General features: G+C 36.4%; 1 protein-coding gene across 3 annotated transcripts in view; it reads right to left on the bottom strand.

Annotated features, from left to right (window-relative positions):
- AGPS (alkylglycerone phosphate synthase) overlaps positions 1-22,788 on the bottom strand; it is a 160,531-nt gene that overhangs the window by 69,558 nt on the left and 68,185 nt on the right. For all 3 annotated transcript variants that reach the window (XM_073019836.1, XM_007965446.3, XM_073019837.1), the window contains exons 9-10: positions 16,223-16,348; positions 9,755-9,863 (exon numbers count right to left, since the gene is read on the bottom strand). In XM_073019836.1, the coding sequence (XP_072875937.1) occupies positions 9,755-9,863; positions 16,223-16,348 (235 nt within the window). The remainder of the gene's footprint in view (positions 1-9,754; positions 9,864-16,222; positions 16,349-22,788) is intronic.

Genomic DNA, 22,788 nt, shown 5'->3' with positions numbered 1-22,788 from the left:
AGGAACACTATGAACAACTGTATAGCAATAAATTACATAACTTAAGACAAAATAGGAAAATTTCTAGAAAGACACAAACTACTGAAACTGACTCAAGAAGACAATCTGAATTATTAATTCCAACTAGTAATCCAAAAAATACTCACAAAGAAAAGTCCAAGCCCAGAAGATTCACTACTGAATATCACCAAGCACTTTACAATTGGTTGTAAAGAATTAATAGCAATTCTTTACAAACTCTTTGACAAAGTAGAAGAGGAGGAAACACTTTCCAACTCCTTCTATGAAGCCAGTGTCTCAAAACCACCAAAGACATCACAAGAAAAGAAAATGACAGATCAATCTGTTATAAAGATGGGTGCAAAAAAACAAAATACTAAATAAAATATTATTAACCAAATCCAACAATATATAAAAATAATTAGGCCAGGCGCAGTGGCTCATGCCTGTAATCCCAGCACTTTGGGAGGCCAAGGCAGGCGGATTACCTCAGGTCAGGAGTTTGAGACCAGCCTGGAGAAACCCCATCTCCACTAAAAATACAAAATTAGCCAGGCATGGTGGCTCATGCCTGTAATCCCAGCTACTCAGGAGGCTGAGGCAGGACAATTGCTTGAACCCAGCAGGCGGAGGTTGCGGTGAGCCGAGACTGTGCCTTGCACTCCAGCCTGAGCAACAAGAGTGAAACTCCATCTTAAAAAAAAAACAAAAAAAAAATTATATACCATAACCAAGTTTAGCCCAGGAATGAAAGGATGGTTTAACATCCAAAAGTCAATTAATGTAATAAAACATATCAGCAGAATAAAAAACAAAAATGATATTAGCAACTCAATAAAGAAAACGCATTTGATAAATTCAACATCTGTTATGATCAAAACACTCAATAGACTAGAAAAAGAAGAGAACTTCCTCAAACTGATTAAGGTCATCTATGAAAAACCCACATCTAACATCATACTTACTGGGGATAGCCTGGATGCTTTCCCCCTAAGATCAGGAATAAGACAAAGATTTCTGCTCTTGCCACTTCTATTTAATGTTATATGGGATGTTCTAGCCCAGGCAAAAGAAAGAAGTAGTATCCAGATTGGAAAAGAAGTAAATCTATCTCTACAGATGATGTGATCTTGCATATAGAAAATGCTAATGAATCCACTAACAGAACTTAAAAAAAGGAATTCAGCAAGGTTGCAGGGTACAAGAATCAACTGTATTTCTACACACTTGCAATGAACAATCAAAAAGAAAATTTAAAAAAATTCCACTTACAATAGCATCAAAAAGAATAAAACAAAGACGTGCCCAACTTACACCTTGAAAACTGTGAAACATTGTTAAATTAAAGATCTAAATAATTGAAAATATATCTCATACTCATGGATTGGAAGACTCAACATTGTTAAGATGGCACTACTCCCCAAATTGATCTAACTGACCTACAGATTCAATGCAAACTCCATTAGAATCCAAGTTGACTTCATTGTAGAAATTGACAAGCTAATTCTCTAATTCATATGGAATTGCAAGAGACCCAGAACAACTAAGACAATATCAAAAAAGAACAACAAAGAAGGACTCAGACTTCCTGACTTTTAAAACGTGCTAAAACTCAAAAGTAATCAAGTCAATATGGTACTGGCATAAGGACAGACTTAGCAATCAATGAGAAAAAAATGAAGAATCCAGAAATAACCATGCTGACTTTGCCAAAAGTGCCATGGCCATTCAGAAGGGGAAAGAACAGACTTTTCTAAAATGATGATGGAACAAATGTACATCTACACACAAAAGAATGAAGTTGGATCCTTACACCTCACACCAAATACAAAAATTAACTCGAATCAAAAACCTAATACAAGAACTAAAACTATAAAACTCTGAGAAGAAGCCATAGGGGTAAATTTTCATGACCTTGAATTGGGCACTGGATACTCAGATATGACAACAAATACACAAGCAACTAAAGGAAAAAATAGATAATTTGACTTTGCCAAAATTTCAAGTTTTTGCACTTCAAAAGACACCATCAAGAAACTGATGAGAGGAAATATTTGCAAACCATTTATCTGACAAAGACTTATATCTAGAACACAGACTTCTTATAATTATGTAACAAAGACAAATAATTTTAAAATGGTCAAAGAATCTGAGTAGACATTCTGCTGACAAAATATACAAATGGCCAATAAACACATGAAAAGATGCTCACTATAATTAGTCATCTAGAAACAAAAATCAAAATCACAAGGAGACCCCACTTCATCCCTACTGTAATGGCTACTATTTAAAAAAGGTTAAAAGTCAGTGTTGCCAAGGATGTGGAGAAAATGGGACAGTTATTTACTGCTTGTGGGATTGTAAAATGGTGCAACCATGCTAAAAAACAGTGTGGCTATTCTTCAAATGGTGAAACATAGGGTTATGACTTACATGGCCAGCAACTCCACTCCTAGGCTATAAACCCCCCAAAATAAAAATAAGTCACACAAAAGTTTGAACACAAATATTTAATGCAGCACAATTCATAACAGCCAAAATGTGGAAACAATCTCAGTAATGAATGGAGTAACAGAATGTGGAATATGCATGCGGTGGAATATTATTCAGTTATAAAAAAAAGGAATGAAGTACTAATACACACTAGAACTGTTTAATCTTTAAAATGTGGTAAGTGAAAGAAGCCAGTCATAAGATTACATATTATATAATTCCATTTCTGTGTAACTTCCAGAACAGGCAAATCTATAGAAATCAAAAGAAGATCAGTAGCTGCTTAGAGCCTGGGGTAGGATTGCTGGGGAGCTGGAGGGAGGAATGGTGATAGCTAAAAGATAGTTTCTTTTTGAGGTGAACTTCTAAAACTGTCAGAAGAGGCAAAGGGTTGACAGGTTACCTATTAGTACTATGCTGTCTTATCCAGCAACACAGAATTATCTACCATATCTACTCCTTCTCACCAAGACAAGTAGTATCACTTTAATTTGCTAATTTCCTTCCACTATACTGACAATGTCACTAAGATTATCGGTCATTCTTTCCACTCTTCTCAACACTTCTAGAAATTCCTGATATCTTGGAATTAACATTTCATGTTCACAATTAGTTCTTGTTACAAATAAATTGGAAATCTGTCAGGCAGAAATTCCTAAAGGCATGAATCATCTCTTCTATTTGCTCTAATCTGTCCACAGACTATGGAAAACTTTAATAACCACTTGATGAAACTCATAACTCAGATTTGAATGAAAGATTGAAATTCATTAAAGAAGGTGAATATAAACTCTGACTTTAACCAGGAAAACATTTCTATTCAAAACCAAACTCCAAGTTCTAAGCTTTTGGTGAAGTATTTCCTAAATTCTAAGAAATGAAGACATTTGAGAATATTTCTTTGAATCACAGCATTATAATCTAAATATAACCCAAAGACAAAATTGACCACCACTTAAATGCCAACCAACAGGAGTTTGGTTAAATACATCAGGGCATGTTCAATAATGGAATATCAAGCAGCTGTCAAAAAGAATGACTGGCTCTAAATGTAATGAGCAAAGAGTAGTAAACTCCCATTTTTAAAAAATATATACATACATGGCTATGATAGATACAGGAGGCAGATGAGAGAGGGTCCCAGAGAATCTCTAATCTGCTCCACAAGTGTTTACATCAGATGCTTTTGTGCAGATGTGGGAACCTACCCAAGGCCTTGTCTGGGCATGCCCACAGTGGACTGGGGGACTACCTGTGCACTGGGAGAGTGGGGTGCAGCCACCAGGAATGTGTGTCTTGTGCAGGGGGAAGAAGCCTGGGCTCTTCAGCTTGTGCATGTGGTGGCCTGGTATTTGATCTGTGAGGTGGGAGCCTGTTGGCAGAACCCCTTTTTTGCTGAGAGCTTTTTTTAAGTAACTTCCACTCTCCTCACCTTTCAACGTGTCTGCATGGCTAATTTTTTCCTAGTCATACAACAAGACTTTAGCTGAGCTAAGGAGCAAAAATCCTGCATCAGTTATATGTAGCAATAGTGTTGACTCTGGACAGGGAAGATGCCTGAAAGACAGGGATAGGAGGCAAATTTTTCCCTATAACATTCTTGAGTAACTTCTGAATTTCCTATGTTTCTACATAGCCAAATTTTATAAATGTACAAGTTATTACTTATTCAAAAAGTTTATTCTTAAATGTATATACTGTTATATTAACAAACTTTCTTTAAAATTCTCACTCTACATCAAAATTCTAAGGTACTAGTAAGAAGGCATCATGACTTAAATTTCTGTATATTGCTTCATATATATGCTGTAGGCAATCTAAAAGTGAAACTCACCATAAATCTATAAATGAGACTTTTAAAACTTAGTAGTATAAAATGAGACATTGCATTATTGCAAGGTTAATGAAATGATCGAGGTGAGTCTGTGCAACAAGCCAGCTAGGAATTCTGCATGGTCCCAGTGTAAGATAAAAATCCATCCAGGTCCCAAATGCAGTTTGACAGGGGCAGCTTCCATTCTGACTTATGTTCAAACTCAGCCAATCACAAATGGATATTCCAAATTCACTGCATCAAAAGGCCCATTTCTGTGGAGTTTTAATGTATTTATTGATTCTTTTGTTCTGGGAATATTATCTCAATAGAGCGATATAAAACTAAATTATTTATTACTTAATTATATGTATGTTATGTCAGTATTTTATATTCACTTTATATAATTGTTTCCAAATAACTCCATGGCAATGTGACATCAGAGAGGCTTGTATGTCATTCACTTTCCATTCTGCTTAAAAAAAAAATTGTGTCAATAAATTTAAGAATTTTCTGTTTTATAATTTTCAAATATGTTTGTTCTCAAAGAAAACTGAAGGCTTCAAATGCCATTTGATATAAAATGCAAGTATTTGCTTGAAGTAACTCTCATAATTTGAAAATATATTCTCAGGACTTAAGGATTAATAACAGCAGGCATTTGATTATGAATCTTTTCTCTCCCTCTATTTTCTTCAACTCACCAAAATATAAAAATCAACAAGGAAAACAAAGCTACACAGGACCTAGATCTTCAGCATACAAGGAAACAAAAAACACTGCAACTTTCAAATTACCTCTAAGTAGAGATAAAAAGAAAAAATTTCAACAGATTACCTGTAGTCTTCCAGCTGCTATAAGCTTATAAGGATGAAAAGTAAATAAAAGGAGTCTTATTAAAAGACTACACACAAAAACTAGAGAGTAACAGAGGAACTGGAGCAAGTACAGCCAAAATTACTCCCAGAAAACAAAAGTGCAACAATAATGCCAAAATATTATACAGGACTTGGTAGTCCATAGCCCTGGCTACGGGAAAAAGTTTGAAAATGGGAGGAACCAGAAATGGCTGCCTTGGAGAAGCAAGATGTGCAGACGTGTGCACATGTAAAAGCATGCGGACTCCTTGCAGACAAGCCAGTAAAGAGAAAGAATAAAGTAATAAAGAGAAACTAAAGACCCTATAGAAATGAAAGAGAAACAAGATATGCCACCTCTTCCTTCATTAAAAATGCCACTATTTATAAACAAACAGTATAGCAGAGGGTAGAAGTGTCAGGAAAGAACACTCTCAAATCTCAAAATAGGAGCCCTTTCCAAGTAACCAATAGGACTAGAAAAAGGCAGACCAGATCTGTAAACAAAACAACTACAAAAGTCAGAAAATGCCAATAAAAACATTACTATTGGTGAAAAGTCTCGACCCTAAAACCAACCATGATCCTGAAGAAAGCTGTTAACACAACATGAATTAAATATAGTCAATCAAGCAATCAGGGGTATGAAAAAATACCTTGAATCAGAAATACAAACAAACAAAAACCAACAACAAGAAATGAAACAAGAGCTGACTAAACTGAGGAAAGAAACAGAACCAAAAAAAGGCACATAAAAAGTAAAGGCTATGTTATAAACTACCCAAAGGAGAATACAAAATAGATTCAAATTAAAACTTAATAAAGGGCATTGAAAAAAAAAACAAAAATAATCAAGAGAATGAAAATTAAGAAGTCAGAGAAAAAGGGTCAGAGAAAAAGTGACTGAAATGGAAAACTAGCAAAGAAAGTCAAACATATGTATAATGAATATCCCTGAGGATGAAAATGGAAACAATGAAAAGAAAAAACAACACAATCCTAATATTTAACACTACAATCCAAAAAAACTTTACAGAAATAAAAGGAGACCTGAATCTACAAATAGAAAGGGTCCAGTGGGTACTGAAGCAAAATAACCCAGGCCTATCAACTCTAAGTTGCAAAAGTATTAGACTTCAACAATCAAGAAAAAAAATCCTCAAGGCCTCCAGGCAAAAAGAGAAAATTAGTCTACTAAGAAAATTAAACAGGTATCATATTTCTTTAAAATAGTGTATAAAATCGAAGTAACAGTGGAAACAGCATTTTCAAGAAACTTAAAGAAATTAATGACCAAAAGGTATATCCACTCAAGCTGTCCTTCAAGTATCATAGCCACAGAAAACCAGGGAATATATATTCCTGATGTGCCTTTCCTGAGGAACATACCAAAGGATGATCCTCATTTAAGCAAAGAATAACTAGTGAAACTTTAAAAAAGAACTGACATTGAGTATTTAATCTCTTTAATTGTAGACAAAGACTAAAAAAATTGTGAGTCATGGGTTAAAAAGCAAAAATGTACTTTTTTAAATAGAAGGACAAATCCATATATAGTAAATACCACATATAGAAACCGAATGGAAAGCATTTCAAATGCTTGAATATTTATTATATTTTTCATTATACTGCTCATGTTATAGCATATAAAATAGGAGAAAGCTACTTGTTGAAAAAATCATTATGAAATATTCATAAAACAAAACAAGACAAACACATTAAACTTAATATGGTTAATCACATACAGAACTTAGTGGGGTGGAGAAAATAGGTTTTTGGAGAGTAATACTTTCAAGGTTGTCATCAAATGATTTAACTGAAGTAAAAGAAAAAATTTTAAAGCTCAAGAAAAAGTTTATGATTCACATTTAAGGCAGGAGGTTATTATACAGGTAGGTCAAAATAGCAGATAAAATACATTTTATTTAAGAATATGATTTCATACAAATTTACTATTTCAATCATGCTGTCTCCTGGCCTATATTAAAATAACTCTATATTCACAAACAGAAATGGGGATTAGGGATCAGAAGATCACTGATATCAAAATAATAGGCAGCCACAATAGTATTTACTACATTAAATTGTTCAGCATAATCTCACTTAATCCTTATAACACATTTATGAAGATGAACAATTTTATTACTACCACTTTATGGCTGAGGACATTGGGCACTGAAAATTATCTAACTTATACAAAGACATGGAAATATAAGCAGTAGAATCAGGATGGAAATTCAGATCTGATAGACTTCATGGTTCATGCTCTTATATCAGTATGCTATGTTGCATGTACTTTGTAATAAAATCTCATTTAACTACAGTAATGAGTAGTCTCATAAATTTTAAATAAACCATATCTCTTCTTATATTTCTATTTCTTTCTTTCTTTTTTTTTTTTTTTGAGACAAAGTCTCACTCCATCACCCAGGCTGGAGTGCAGTGGCACAATCTCAGCTCACTGCAATCTGTAATCTCTGCCTCCCTGCTTCAAGTGATTCTCGTGCTTTCGCCTCCCGAGTAGCTGGGATTACAGGCATGCACCACCACACCCGGCTAATTTTTGTATTTTTAGTAGAGACGGGATTTCAACATGTTGGTCGGGCTGGTCTTGAATTCCTGACCTCAAGTGATCCACCCGCCTCAGCCTCACAAAGTGCTGGGATTACAGGTGTGAGCCACCACGCCCAGCCCAATCTTACGGTTCTTTGCTTACTTTATTATAAGTTTGTCCCTTCCTTAAATTCATACAGTTAGTGACTACCTATGGAGGTAGCCCAGTCTTTTAGATAAAAGTTCAAACTATTTTAAAAGGCATGAAAAGACCAAATTATCTCTCCAGCTACCCTGTAGTCCTTACCATTCTGCCCCTAGACCTACAGACTGTTCTACTCCACAATTAAACCTTAAATTCCAGTCATACTGAAAAACCGGCAGCCTCGTAATGAGGCAGACACGGCCCTTTCTCATTTCTAAGCCCACCAATATGATGGTCATTCTGAAGGGCAACTCCCCTCTTCTGTCTTCCCTCAACTTGACCTGGAATTATTTTCTTCTTATCAACCTCAAAGACCACTTTAGGTATGGCCTCTCTGGGGAAGCCTTTGTAAGCACCTATCAACTTCATCTTGTCTATATTTCTTCTGCATTTTACTTGATCATTTAATTTGTCATGTTGTTGTATAATTGTCTGTTATTATCTGTCTCAAATGTCCCAGCATAATATCTAGCAACTAGAATTTTTAAAAGGCTGACTGATGGGAGAAAAAAAAAGTATAATGTGGCTATTTGAAAAAAAATTATTTATATTTATAGAGTTGACTCCAACTACGTAAATATCAAAAAATGTAATGAACAATTATGAGTTTTAATGCCTATTTTTGTTACTCAACTTGACTTCTGATGGCAAAAAGTTATTTCTTCTAATTTGTAGATGATGCATTAGTATAAGAAGTCCCAGAATAATATAAAGTAACTAAAAAAAAATGAATTTAATATTATTTTTCTTATTACAAATATAGTTTTGTTTTTTCATAGAAGAGTATGCTGATCAGAAAAGGAATAAACTGAGTAAACTGGTGAGATATCTTGACAAAGGTCTGTCATTGGTTACCACGAAGAACATCTAAGCTATACTACTGGTCATCAGCCAAACAACTGATCTGTATTACATCACTAAGAAACATACTTTATTATATTTTTCCCTCTTCGATGTTACTGTCAAAGATCAGAATTTAAGCCTAACATCTTAGTTTATTGTACCTGCTTTTTTATTTATGAATATGGCTAAATGTTACCAAAATATATCTTCTACAGCTTGGACCACCTTCTGAAGTGAGTAATGAGCTCATCTGTTAATCTAGAAATACTTGCTTATTTTTAACTTATTTCTCTGAATATAAGGAATGTCCCTCTCTCACTCTAAAAATTGAAAAATAAGCCCATGTTTACTTTATCCATACAATTCACCATGCCTACATAATAATTATTTTAAGGTTACTTCTTTCCAGATCTGCACAGGACTTAAATGTTTTAGATGAGATGAACTACATTCAAATCTACCCAGCATTAAGTAATCAAGCAAATGATACTATTTGTGTAGTGAAAACTTTAAAGACCAACAGAAGTTTAAAATATATGTGAACCAGCAGAATTTTAAATTCTACTTCTAAAAATCAAATAGTAATTAACTTTATAAAAGACATAATTATAGAAAGACAAGACAATAAGATAATGCTTTATCAATCCTTTCCCCCGATAATTCTGACAAAATTTAAGAATACTATAATACAAAATGTCAAAATAAACCATTTTAAATCCTGATGACCACTTTTCCTGAAACTCATTAAAAATTCTGAAATAAAAATTAAAAGATCAAGCTGTCTCTAGAAACATAAAAAAGCATAATGTAAGAGGAAATTTAATCAGATGTTCTCATAATAAAACTTTATAGTCTTAAAATAAAAATTTAAAAAACTCCTTAAATATATAAAACATGTCTTTCAAAGATCTGATGTCACAATATAAAGATTTTCACAAAACTGCATGACTAACCCGTATTTTTTCTTAATAAATTTACAGTTATATTTACCTTCAGATCCCATGATGAAGTGATGGATATCAGGGCCTGTTGACATACGAGGTCCTTGACAGCTTTTTTCTATTATACCTCTAGGTGTTACCATTTTTATATGAACCACCTGTTTAATACAATACATGATGTAAATTCTAGACATCTGTTAGTGAATGTGTGTCTACGTACAGACATTCATATATATTTGTGTAAAACCTACTTTTAAAGTATTGGGTTAATAAATTGTGATGTTTTTAAGAATTCTAGTATCTTTTAGTAATTTTTAGACTAAAGTTAAATTTGTATATAACCTTAAAAGAGGGAAAAACCATTCTAAGATTGTACATCTCTTGATTTAAATTGGTTTAGGGACATTCATTATCTTAAGAACAACAGAATAACACATTTATTTAAACCAAATTTAGGGTTATCCATATGGCACAGAACTAAAGGACTCAAAAACTAAGCAATAATCATAATCTTGATGAAGCATATTATTCATGTCAGGCATGAATACTAGACAATTAGAATTCTAAGAAAAAAAAAATTATTCTTGCTTTATCCCCACCTTCAATCCCACTTAGTAGAAAACAATGAAAATAATTAAATATTAACTAAGATCAGGTCAAAACTGGGATGAAGCAGCAGAAGCAATGACTGAGTTTTAAGAGAAGGAAAGAGATGTGTGACTCATCATACAAATGAGAAAGGAAGTACACTGGGGAAGGAGGATCACTCTAAAAATAGTTCCTGAGATCGGAATCAGAAGTGGTTAGGTAAAAATCCAACATATTTTTAGAATGAATTTTGGACAGATAAATAACAACAGTCTATTTATTATTGAAGGAAATGAGCAGAGAACATCAATAAGCAATTCACAAAATACAAAATAAAAATTGCCAATGAGGACCCTTTAAAAGTTTACATTCACTAGCAATTAACAAAATACAAAAACATAAATAAAACGTCCAGTAAAATACAAAGATTCTCATAGTGTTAGTGAGAATGTCAATTGGTACAAAATTTTTACAGGGCAATTTGGCTGTAAGGATCCAAAGTCTAAAATGGATAAACTTCTTCATCCAACAAATCAACTAAAGGAGCTTACCCAAAGAAAATGATTACAGATGTATACCAAAGAAATTACTAAGAAGATTATTTTCCCTTTATTTTCTGTAATTTTGAAATCAAGAATAATTTAAATGTTCATTAAGAGGGAATTAAATAAAACATGCATTCTCAATAAAAGAATTATATAACTCTTTAAAAATGATGGTGCAAACCTGTTCATTTACATGTTAATATATTGATAACATGAAGAGCAGATTAAACACATATGGTCCTCTTTTTTATGTTAAAAACTAGGTATATTTATGTGCTTATTGTATGCCTAGAAACAGTTCTAGAAGTGATGGCACCAGCAGCCCATCTGGAGTGGCTGCTGCAAAGACTTCAGCTGCAGTGGGGGTGGCATGATCAGGGCTGTGTACTTCACAGAGTCAACAGGAGCTGGAAACAGGTTGAAGCCCCACCCCCTTCCTAGTTGGCAGAGCAAAAGCCTCGCACTCCTGAGTGCAGCTGCGGCAGCCCAGCTGTGGCTCTGGACCCAGGTATCCCTGTGCTCTTGAGGGCCAGGAGCACACAGGAATCCCACCCTCCTGGACACAGCTGCAGCCACCCAGCTGTGGCTGCAGACCCAGGCATCGCTAGACTCTTGGGGGCCTGGGAATCCCCGGGCCCCTGCAGGCTCGGAAGTGCCTGCTTCCACTGCCTGGCTTCTCTCCATTCTTGGAGAAAAACTGAGGCCGAGCCTGGACGCTGCTGCAATCCAGCTGGGTGTGTGCATGCTCAGGGCAGTGCTGACATGCCAGCCCCCTGCTGCCTCAGCCGCCTCCGGACTCTGGGCACCAATGAGCACAGAAGGGAGGATAAGTGGGGGTTGCGGGCAGCTTGGCACTGGCCTGCAGGAGGCCCTCAGCCTGAACAGCCAGAGCATCTGGGAACCATAAACAGCTGTAGGAGGCAGACAGGCTCCTGGGCGGAAATGGGCGGTCCCTGGTGAAACCCCATCTTCAAGCCAGGGAGGACCTGATGCCTGGGGGGCTGTGCTGCCAGTTCCATGGACCAGAGTGGGAACTTATGATGCTTATTCCAGGACTGCCCATAACCATCCATGGGCCAATCAGCACACACTTCCTCCACTCTGAACCCCATAAAAACCCAGGACTTAGCCAGAATTGGGCAGATGTCAGATGACCTGTCTGCAGGAAGGAGCTACCCACTGTGGATCTCCTCTCTGCTGAGAGCTGACACTCATCAGGACGCCCTGCTGACAGAGAGGAGCTACCCACTGTGTGTCTCCTCTCTCCTGAGGGCTAAGCACTCATCAGGATGCCCTGCCTGTGGAAAGGAACTACCCACTGTGGGCTCTCTGCTGAGAGCTGGATGCTTGTCCAGATGGCCTACCTGTGAAAGGAGCTACCCAATACGGGTCTCCTCTGAGCTGTTTTGTCACTCGATAAAGCACCCCTTCACCTTGCTCACCCCCACTTGTCTACATACCTCATTCTTCCTGGATGTGGGACAAAAATGCACGACTCGCCAAATGGCGGAGCTGAAAGAGCTGTAACAGAAACAGGGCTGAAACACACCCCTTGTTTGCTCCATGGAGGGCAATGAGAGGGAAAGACAGGAGAGAGAAGGAGAGAAGAGCTGTGGCCCAGACCTAGGAGCTCCCTGAGCCAGGGCTATGACACACTCTTTGGGGGTCTGCAGTCCCTGGCGTCTCCAAGCTTCCAGGCACCACCACATTCCAGTATGCCTGGTCCAGCTGCAGCCTTGCAGGGGAGCCAATGCCTGGAGCCGCCCGTCCTGCCACAACTGGCGTCCCTGGCTATGTGCTGTGGCCAGACTCCACATTCACTCATTCACACACTCCTCACTGCTCTGTGCCTGGCTCGTCATTGGCAAGCATGGGATCCAGACCAGTAGCATGAGCCAAGCACAGCCTGCCAGGCCGAGTGGGCTGAACAAGCCTAGTGGGCCCAAGCAAAACTTGGGCAAAGGTGCTGCCAGCCAGAGGTTTCTGGCTAAAAAACTGACATCCCAAAAATCCCATGACAGAAGGATGAATACGAAGATGTTAAAAGTGTTCAAAATGATATGTATTTAATATACACATGACATTAAAAAAAAAAAAACAATAGGGTCTTGCTTTGTCACCCAGGCTGGAGTGCAGTGGTGGGATGATAGCTCACTGTAACTTCAAACTCCTGGGCTCAAGCAATTCTCCCACTCCAGCCTCCTAAGTAGCTAGAACTACAGCATGTGCTACCATGCCCAGCTAATTTTTTAATTTTTTGTAGAGATGACGTCTTGCTATGTTGCCCAGCCTGGTCTCCAACTCTGGCCTCAAGCCTTGTCCTCTCAAAGTGCTGGGATTACAGGTGTGAACTACCATGCCCAGCTATAGCATACATTTTTTATACTTCTGTAATTAATATTTTTAAATAAAAAACAAGTTTCTAATTGCTTGAATTGTCTATTCACAATTAAAATTTTAAAAGAAGCATTTTCTTCAAAAATTCTTCAAAATGAAATGCTCACTGCATCATACTTTACTTTCTTTTGTGAAGATCCAGAATTTTTAGTTTGGTTTTGTCACTACAGAGTTCAATGTTTTTCCTTCTAATAGTGCTTCATAACTGAAGAATGTAGCAAGGCTCCTTTCACAGAAGCAATGGATTACCACTAATAGCGATGAGCTTCAGCTCTGTAACACTAGCATAAGAAAGTGTAATCAGATATGCTCAGGAAATTGGTTAGTGAAGAGACATTCACTAAATTAAGTATTTGAGATGGACTATTGTTGGAATTCCTTAAAATGACCTTGAAAACAAGTGGGAACCAGAATTTAAGATGAAAAGTTTATCCCACTGTACACAGACTTCTGACTCTTCAGATGTTAAAACTTTTAAATTTTTTAAAAATTTGGACTAAACAACTATCTTCAACTTTTTTCGAACAGTTAACTAAGCTATGAGCATCATTACTTACCGTGCTTTAATTAAATATGCACTGTTAAGAAGTATATTAACATGTTCCTTAATTTTTTTCATGGGTTCCATTGTAACCACACGTATTAAAAGACTATCAACTTTAGTAAAATTTTCACAAAAGCAAATAATATAAATTAAGACAGCTTCAGAAGATACTATATATTGCAGAGTTAAAAAATTCAAGTTAAAAATAAAATGTGCTGGCCAGGTGCGGTGGCTCATGCCTGTAATTCCAGCACTTTGGGAGGCTGAGGTGGGAGGATTACCTCAGGTCAGGAGTTCGAGACCAGCCTGGCCAACATGGAGAAACCCTGTCTCTACCAAAAATACAAAATGAGCTGGGCATGGTGGCGCATGCCTGTAATCCCAGCTACTCTGGAGGCTGAGGCAGGAGAATTGCCTGAACCCGGGAGGCAAAGGTTGTGGTGAGCTGAGATTGAGCCATTGCACTCCAGCCTGGGCAACAAGAGCAAAATTCCGTCTCAAAAACAAACAAACAAAAATAAAATAAAATAAAATAAAATGTGCTAAGTAATTATTAATGCAAACAATTACACTAGGATGTACACTTTTAATTTGTATCCCTTAAATATCTCCAAAACATGATTAAAATAAATTACATGTTTTCGCAGTGCTAAAGGTAGCTGTTTACCAAATATTTGCTTAACATTGATAAAGTCCTTAATAATCCAATAGCAAAAGGATCAAATTTTCTCCCCAAAACTGAATTTAGATTATTTTAACTGCAAAAAGAAAAATGTGCTTTTCTAAATGTCCTGAATAAAGAAAAATAAATAGGATAATGGAAATATTTAAAAAGTATTCACAATATAGACAAAAGTTTTAAATTCCTTGGTGTTAACTATAAAGAACCAACATATTTTATTAAAGATTTAATATTCCTATCAACAAAGATATTGATGAAAATGTGGAAACTTTAGATTTCAAAAGCAAAGCTAAATAGCTCCAGGAATAATGTTGGGAACATCATTTAATAGTCTCAAATTAAAGTTCTTTTAAACTACTATGAAAATATTGACGATAAGGAAACAACATTTATGAAGCACCTACTACACACCAGAGATTTTGAGTTTTCATTTTATGTCCTTTACTCCTCACAATAATTCTATGCAGCAAATATCATTATTCTATTTTACAGAAGAGGAAACTGAAGTTTAGAAAGGTAAACCAATTTGTACAAATTCACACAACTAATCACTGAAAAAGCTACAAATGGAACAAATCATACCTAATCCCTAACTAGGGTGCCCAGAATTTTATACTATTATTATACTAACTCCCAGCAAAGTGGCACCACATCAGCTACAAAAAGTAGTGTGAACATAAAACATGACAGGTCATACCACTACTTGGTAGAACAATTTCAATCAGCCTTTTTAATTCTATACAGGAAAAATTATTTTCAGAAAAATGCAAAATCTCCTAAGGAAACAGAGTAGCAACAATGAAATCGTCTAAGTAAATGGACTAAAATCATGGTAGAGTTGAAGACTTCATTTCCACAAGGCTTGTAAAATAATATTTGTATACAGACATCCCTCAGTATCCCCAAAGAACTGGTTCTAGGACCTTCAAGGATACTGAAATCCATAGTACTCAAGTCCCTTACATAAAACAGCACAGTATTTGCATAACACCTATGCACATCCTCTGACATGCTTTAAATCATTTTAGAATATTTATGAATATCTAATACAATGTAAATACTATGTAAATTGTTGTTCTACTGTACTTTTTGTATTATTTTCCTTGTGGTACTGTTATTTTTTTTTCCAAATATTTTTGAGCTGCATTTGGTTGAATCTGTGGATACGAAACCAGAGGATATAGAAAGCTGACTGTATTTCATGAGCTGGATACTGTGAAACATCTACAAAGCTTAAAACGTAGTCGCCTGAAAAGGGGCATCCTTAAATAATGACCACAGTTGTGTTTTGGTTAACTTTCTACTATACATGTTCAATGTTATTATAGTCAAAAGGAGTATACTTATGGGAGGGGGGATCTACTGTCCAACTCTTTTTTTTTTTTTTTTTGAGATGCAGTCTCACTCTGTCGCCCAGGCTGGAGTGCAGGGGCACAATTTCAGTTCACCGCAAGCTCTGCCTCCAAGGTTCACACCATTCTCCTGCCTCAGCCTCGCAAGTAGCTGGGACTACAGGTGCCCGCCACCACGTCCGGCTAATTTTTTTTTGTATTTTTAGTAGAGACAGGGTGTCACCGTGTTAGCCAGCAAAGTCTCAATCTCCTGACCTCATGATCCACCTGCCTCGGCCTCCCAAAGTGCTGGGATTACAGGCGTGAGCCACCATGCCTGGCCCCAACTGTTAATTTTTAAAGGCTTCTAATCATTTTGTAATATCTATATACTAATCAATTATTACATAATAACTAGAAAAATATTTACCAGGTCCTCGATATTGCCATAGATATTCTTCTTCATGCCTGATGCCCGAGTAGATACCCATCCTCCTACAGTACTGAACTCCAGGGAATCTGGTTCATGACCTGTACAATAACCACTTTCTTTAAGCTGAAAAACAAAAATGTAACATTTTACAGTGAAAATGGTCCCATTACACACAGCATTCAACACATTAACTCCTCCCACTTTAAAATTTCCATGTCATTGATATTTGAATTTATTAATTCCTACATAGCAAAAACAAAAAAGATATTTTCATCACACTAGTCCTAAAAAATTTTTTTAAGCTTTTGCCCAGTGGAAAATGTTACAAAATTGAAAAATGTAGTCTAAAAGAAGTTCTAGTTTTCACAGGTTCACCAGATAATCATACTCCTTACATCCTTTTGTTTTAAGGCCAGCTGTTCTTCCCCACTTTTCTACAAAGAGGTAATTTAAATATATGGAGATTGGATTATGTTTAATTAACTGCCAACTTTACCTAAACACTTTCAATAAATAAAGCACTTAATCTCTTGTTCTCTCTACCCTAATGTAATATGCAGCAGGCCTGCAGAAAATCTGAGCAAATTGCCTGTATTTAATTCTCTCAAGGAGTCATGTGTTTTAATGTACAGGCATCTGGCTGGGTTTCCTGCATGTAATACTGTCATTTACTTGTGATGCAGATCATGCATTACTGTACATTAAATAGTCACTTGTTTCTCATTTTTCTACATTATCTTGGCTTTGCCATCTGCACAGCACCTGAGATTGAATAGACGCCCTTTACTGCAACACCACCAAAGCCATTCCAGTGAAATCATTTTAAAGACTCAGCCATCTCTTCTCAAACGGTACAGACACCACCATCTGCATACCCGCTGTCTGCTGCACTCAAGCCCATCAATCTGTGTTGACCATTTTGAAAGTCATCCAGTTAAGCAACTGTTCTATTTTTCAAGTAAGCCACGCAGAGAGGTAGAATATATCAGCCACATCTGTATATTTGTATTTAAGTATGGTGTGAAAGTTGTAATCCGAAATATGAAAGCCTATTAGGTTAAATATAATTTGTTAGGTTTTGCATATCAGCAATACAAATTCTCTATCTATTCTAATTTTGCTGCTAGGAAAACAAGATTTTAAAAGACATCAACTGTTATATAATAAAAGTTTCTCCACTAAATATTCAATATGTTATTTAGATTTAAGAAGTTAATATCCATCTATAAAAAAGAAGCTTAAATGGCTGAAGAGTCATTTATTTATGATAAATGAAGATTATCAGACTGTTACATAATATTTCTTCCCTAACTCCATCTCCAAACAAAATACTACAAATTATTTTCTCTTAAAACACTACTGTTCCTCAATTTTCTTTTAAAACATAACCTTTTACTCAATTTTATGAAATTGGGAAAAGAAGAAAAGACATTCGTGGAGCCCTAAGATGTACCAGGTACTGCAAAGACAGGTTTCACATACTCTCATGACAAAACAAACTTCGACATTATACAGAAGCAAATCATTAAGTACGTACTTTAACTCTTTCTTTCTTTTTTTTTTGTAGGTGTGTTAATTCATATAATCTGCTCAACAACCCTATGAAGCTGACACTATTATTATTCCTATTTTCACAGAAGGGAAACAGTTAAATCACTTGTTTTAACTGATGGTTCCCCAAGTGGTACCTCTTACTTGCATTGTTTTTATTTTAAAGTTTTATACTTTAAGTTCTAGGTTACACGTGCAGAATGTGCAGTTTTGTTACATAGGTATACATGTGACATGGTGGTTTGCTGCACCCATCAACCCATCATCTACATTAAGTATTTCTCCTAATGTTATCCCTCCCCTAGCCTCCCACCCCATCGCAGGCCCTAGTGTGTGATGTTCCCCTCCCTGTATCCATGTGTTCTCATTGTTCAACTCACACTTATGAGTGAGAACATGTGGTGTTTGGTTTTCTGATCTTGTGACAGTTTGCTGAGAATGATGGTTTCCAGCTTTATCCCTGTCCCTGCAAACGACATGAACTCATCCATTTTTATGGCTGCATAGTATTCCATGGTGTATATGTGCCACATTTTCTTAATCCATTCTATCATTGATGGACATTTGGGTTGGTTCCAAGTCTTCGCCATTGTGAATAGTGATGCAATAAACATACATGTGCATGTGTCTTTATTGTAGGCTGATTTATAATCCTTCGGGTATATGCCCAATAATGGGATTGCTGGGTCAAATGGTATTTCTAGTTCTAGATCCTTGAGGAATTGCCACACTGTCTTCCACAATGGTTGAACTAATTTACACTCCCACCAACAGCATAAAAGCATTCCTATTTTTCCACAACCTCTCCAGCATCTGTTGTTTCCTGACTTTTTATTGATTGCCATTCTAACTGGCGTGAGATGGTATCTCATTGTGGTTTTGATTTGCATTTTGCTAATGACCAGTGATGATGAGCATTTTTTCTTATGTCTGTTGGCTGCATAAATGTCTTCTTTTGAGAAGTGTCTGTTCATATCCGTTGCCCATTTTTCGACAGGGTTGTTTTTTTCTTATAAATTTGTTTATGTTCTTTGTAGATTCTGGATATTAGCCCTTTGTCAGATGGATAGATTGCAAAAATTTTCCCCCATTCTGTAGGTTGTCTGTTCACTCTGATGATAGTTTCTTTTGCTATGCAGCAGCTCTTTAGTTTAATTAGACCCCATTTATCACTTTTGGCTTTTGTTGCCATTGCTTTTGGTGTTTTAGACATGAAGCCTTTGCCCATGCCTATGTCCTGAATGGTTGCCCAGGTTTTCTTCTAGGATTTTTATGGTCCTAGGTCTTACGTTTACGTCTTTGATCCATCTTGAGTTGATTTTTGTATAAGGTGTAAGGAAGAGGTCCAGTTTCAGTTTTCTGCATATGACTAGCCAGTTTTCCCAACATCGTTGATTAAATAGGGAATCTTTCCCCCATTGCTTGTGTGTATCCGGTTTGTCAAAGATCAGATGGTTGTAGATGTATGGTGTTATTTCTGAGGCCTGCGTTCTTTCCCATTGGTCTATATATCTGTTTTGGTACCAGTACCATGCTGTTTTGGTTACTGTAGCCTTGTAGTATAGTTTGAAGTCAGGTAGCGTGATGCTTCCAGCTTTATTCTTCTTGCCCAGGATTGTCTTGGCTACGTGGGCTCTTTTTTGGTTCCATATGAAGTTTAAAGTAGTTTTTTTCCAATTCTGTGAAGAAAGTCAGTGGTAGCTTGATGGGAACAGCATTGCATCTATAAATTACTTTGGGCAGTATGGCCATTTTCATGATATTGATTCTTCCCATCCATGAGCATGGAATGTTTTTCCATCTGTTTGTGTCCTCTTTTATTTCCTTGAGCAGTGGTTTGTAGTTCTCCTTGAAGAGGTCCTTCATATCCCTTGTAATTTTATTCTCTTAGTAGCAACTGTGAATGGGAGTTCACTCATGATTTGGCTCTGTTTGTCTGTTATTGGTGTATAGGAATGCTTGTGACTTTTCACATTGATTTTGTATCCTGAGACTCTGCTGAAGTTGTATATCAGCTTAAGGAGATATTGGGCTGAGACAATGGGGTTTTCTAAATATACAATCATGTCATCTGCAAACAGAGACAATTTGACTTCCTCTCTTCCTATCTGAATACCCTTTATTTCTTTCTCTTACCTGATTGCCCTGGCCAGAACTTCCAATACTATGTTGAATAGGAGTGGTGAGAGAGGGCATCCTTGTCTTGTGCCAGTTTTCAAAGGGAATGCTTCCAGTTTTTGCCCATTCACTATAATATTGGCTGTGGGTTTGTCATAAACAGCTCTTAACATTTTGAGATATGTTTCATCGATGCCTAGTTTATTGAGAGTTTTTAGAATGAAGGGGTGCTGAATTTTATCGAAGGTCTTTTCTGCATCTATTGAGATTATCATGTGGTTTTTGTCATTGGTTCTGTTTCTGTGATGGATTATGTTGATTGATTTGCATATGTTGAACCAGCCTTGCATCCCAGGTATGAAGCCAACTTGCTTGTGGTGGATAAGGTTTTTGATGTGCTGCTGGATTTGTTTGGTTTGCCAGTATTTTATTGAGGATTTTCGTATCAATGTTCATCAGGGATGTTGGTCTGAAATTTTCTTTTTTTGTTGTGTCTCTGCCCGGAATAGTTTCAGAAGGAATGGTACCAGCTCCTCTTTGCATCTCTGGTATAATTCGGCTGTGAATCCATCTAGTCCTGTACTTTTTTTGGTTGGCAGGCTATTAATTACTGCCTCAATTTCAGGACTTCTTATTGGTTTATTCAGGGATTCCACTTCTTCCTGGCTTAGACTTGGGAGGGTGTATGTGTCCAGGAATTTATCCATTTCTTCTAGATTTTCTAGTTGATTTGCGTAGAGGCGTTTATAGTATTCCCTGATGGTAGTTTGTATTTCTGTGGGATCAGTGGAGATATCCCCTATAGATTTTTTTATTGCATGTATTTGGTTCTTCTCTCTTTTCTTCTTTATTAGTCTGGCTAGCAGTCTATTTTGTTGATATTTTCAAAAAACAGTTCCTGGATTCATTGATTTTTTGAAGGGTTTTTTGTGTCTCTATCTCCTTCAGTTCTGCTCTGATCTTAGTTATTTCATGTCTTCTGCTAGCATGTGAATTTGTTTGCTGTTGCTTCTCTAGTTCTTTTAATTTTGATGTTAGGGTGTCAATTTTAGATCTTTCCTGCTTTCTCTTGTGGGCATTTAGTGCCATAAATTTCCCTCTACACACTGCTTTAGATGTGTCCCAGAAATTCTGGTACATTGTGTCTTCGTTCTCACTGGTTTCAAAGAACATCTTTATTTCTGCCTTCATTTAGTTATTTATCCAGTAGTCATTCAAGAGCAGGTTGTTCAGTTTCCATGTAGTTGTGCAGTTTTGAGTGAGTTTCTTAATCCTGAGTTCTAATTTGATTGCACTGTGGTCTGAGAGACTGTTATGATTTCTGTTCTTTTGCATTTGCTGAGGAGTGTTTTACTTCCAATTATGTGGTCAATTTTAGAGTAAGTGCAATGAGGTACTGAGAAGAATATATATTCTGTTGATTTGGGGTGGAGAGCTCTGCAGATGTCTATTAGCTCTGCTTGGTCCAGAGCTGAGTTCAAGTCCTGAATATCCTTGTTAATTTTCTGTCTCATGGACCTGTCTAGTATTGACAGTGGGGTGTTACACTTTATTTCTATCAGTATATCCAATATTATATATACTATTAATTTGTTTATTTTGTCTGAGAGGTTACTTCATTACCTTCTCCAATTACAAGAAGGTACTATATACCAGGAATTGTGTAAAGCAAAAGATAAAGATACCAAATAAAACAGATGTTCCCCATGCTGAAGGAGTTCTACCACACCACTTTAAATTTACTTTGTTTAAAATCTTACTAACTTCCTACTAAATAAGTGAAGAAAGTGTAATGGTTGAAAACCTGGGTTTTTCTTGCCAAAAAGTTTAAGAAAACAAACAAAAATCCCTGGGTTTGAAACTTGTCATTTATTGTTGCTAGAAAATTTGCATACCACAGTATACCACAATATGCAAATTTAGTGAGAAACAATTGCTGGTGCATAGTAAGTGCTTAATAAATGGTATCTAAGATCATATACATTTGGCCACTTTCTCCTTTTAAAGGTCTGTGTCTCTGTTAATGCCATTAGCTGGTAAGAAAAATTTGCTGAAGAAAGGTCCATAGATTTACTCATATAATTAATCAAACATTCATCCCCCACGTTCCCTGAGGAAGTGTCTCACTCTGTCTCCCAAACTGGAGTATAATGGCACAATCATGGCTCATTGCAGCCTCAAATCCTGGGCTCAAGCATTCCTCCTGCTTTGGCCTCCCAAAGTGCTGGAATTATAGTCATAAGCCACCATGCCTGACTCAAGATTTCTTTTTTAATAAAATAACATCTCTGCCCCATACTATGCTAGATAAAAATAACTGTGTTCATTAACCATTTACCATGTGCCATGAAGCTCTACAGGAATAAAAACTTTATCTCACTTGTGTTCCAATTCAATACTGAAACAACAAATATTTACTGACTATGAGTTGAGCTTCAGATATATCACTTTAAAAATCCCTAAATTATGGTGTTTATATTATAGAGAAATATTGAGAAAAATGTATATGCTGCTTAAAAAAAAAAAAAGAAATAGTAAAGGAAACTGAAATTAGTAAGAATCATTATTAAATTATACAGAAAAATTAGAAGTGTGATGAAAAAAATAAAAAGCAAAGCAGGAACTTCCCCCTCTACCCAAACTGAAGTAAAAGGAGCTAGGATTTACCCTCCTACCTAAAAAGACTAAAACACAGAAAAATAGAAGAAACAGGCAGGCATGGTGGCTCACGCCTGTAATCCTAACACTTTAGGAGGCTGAGGTGGGAGGATCACTTGATGCCAGGAGCTCAAGACCAACCTGGACAACATAGCAAGACTCCATTCCTGTATTTTAAAAAAGAAAAAAAAAAGTTTTCAAACACTGAACATGCAGTCAGGAAGGATAGTGATCCC

This window comes from Chlorocebus sabaeus, chromosome 10, assembly GCF_047675955.1.
Source record: "Chlorocebus sabaeus isolate Y175 chromosome 10, mChlSab1.0.hap1, whole genome shotgun sequence".
In the NCBI taxonomy this organism is placed as follows: Eukaryota; Metazoa; Chordata; class Mammalia; order Primates; family Cercopithecidae; genus Chlorocebus; species Chlorocebus sabaeus.
The sequence above is the reverse complement of the archived record's forward strand: the minus strand, read 5'-3'. Positions and strand labels throughout refer to the sequence as shown.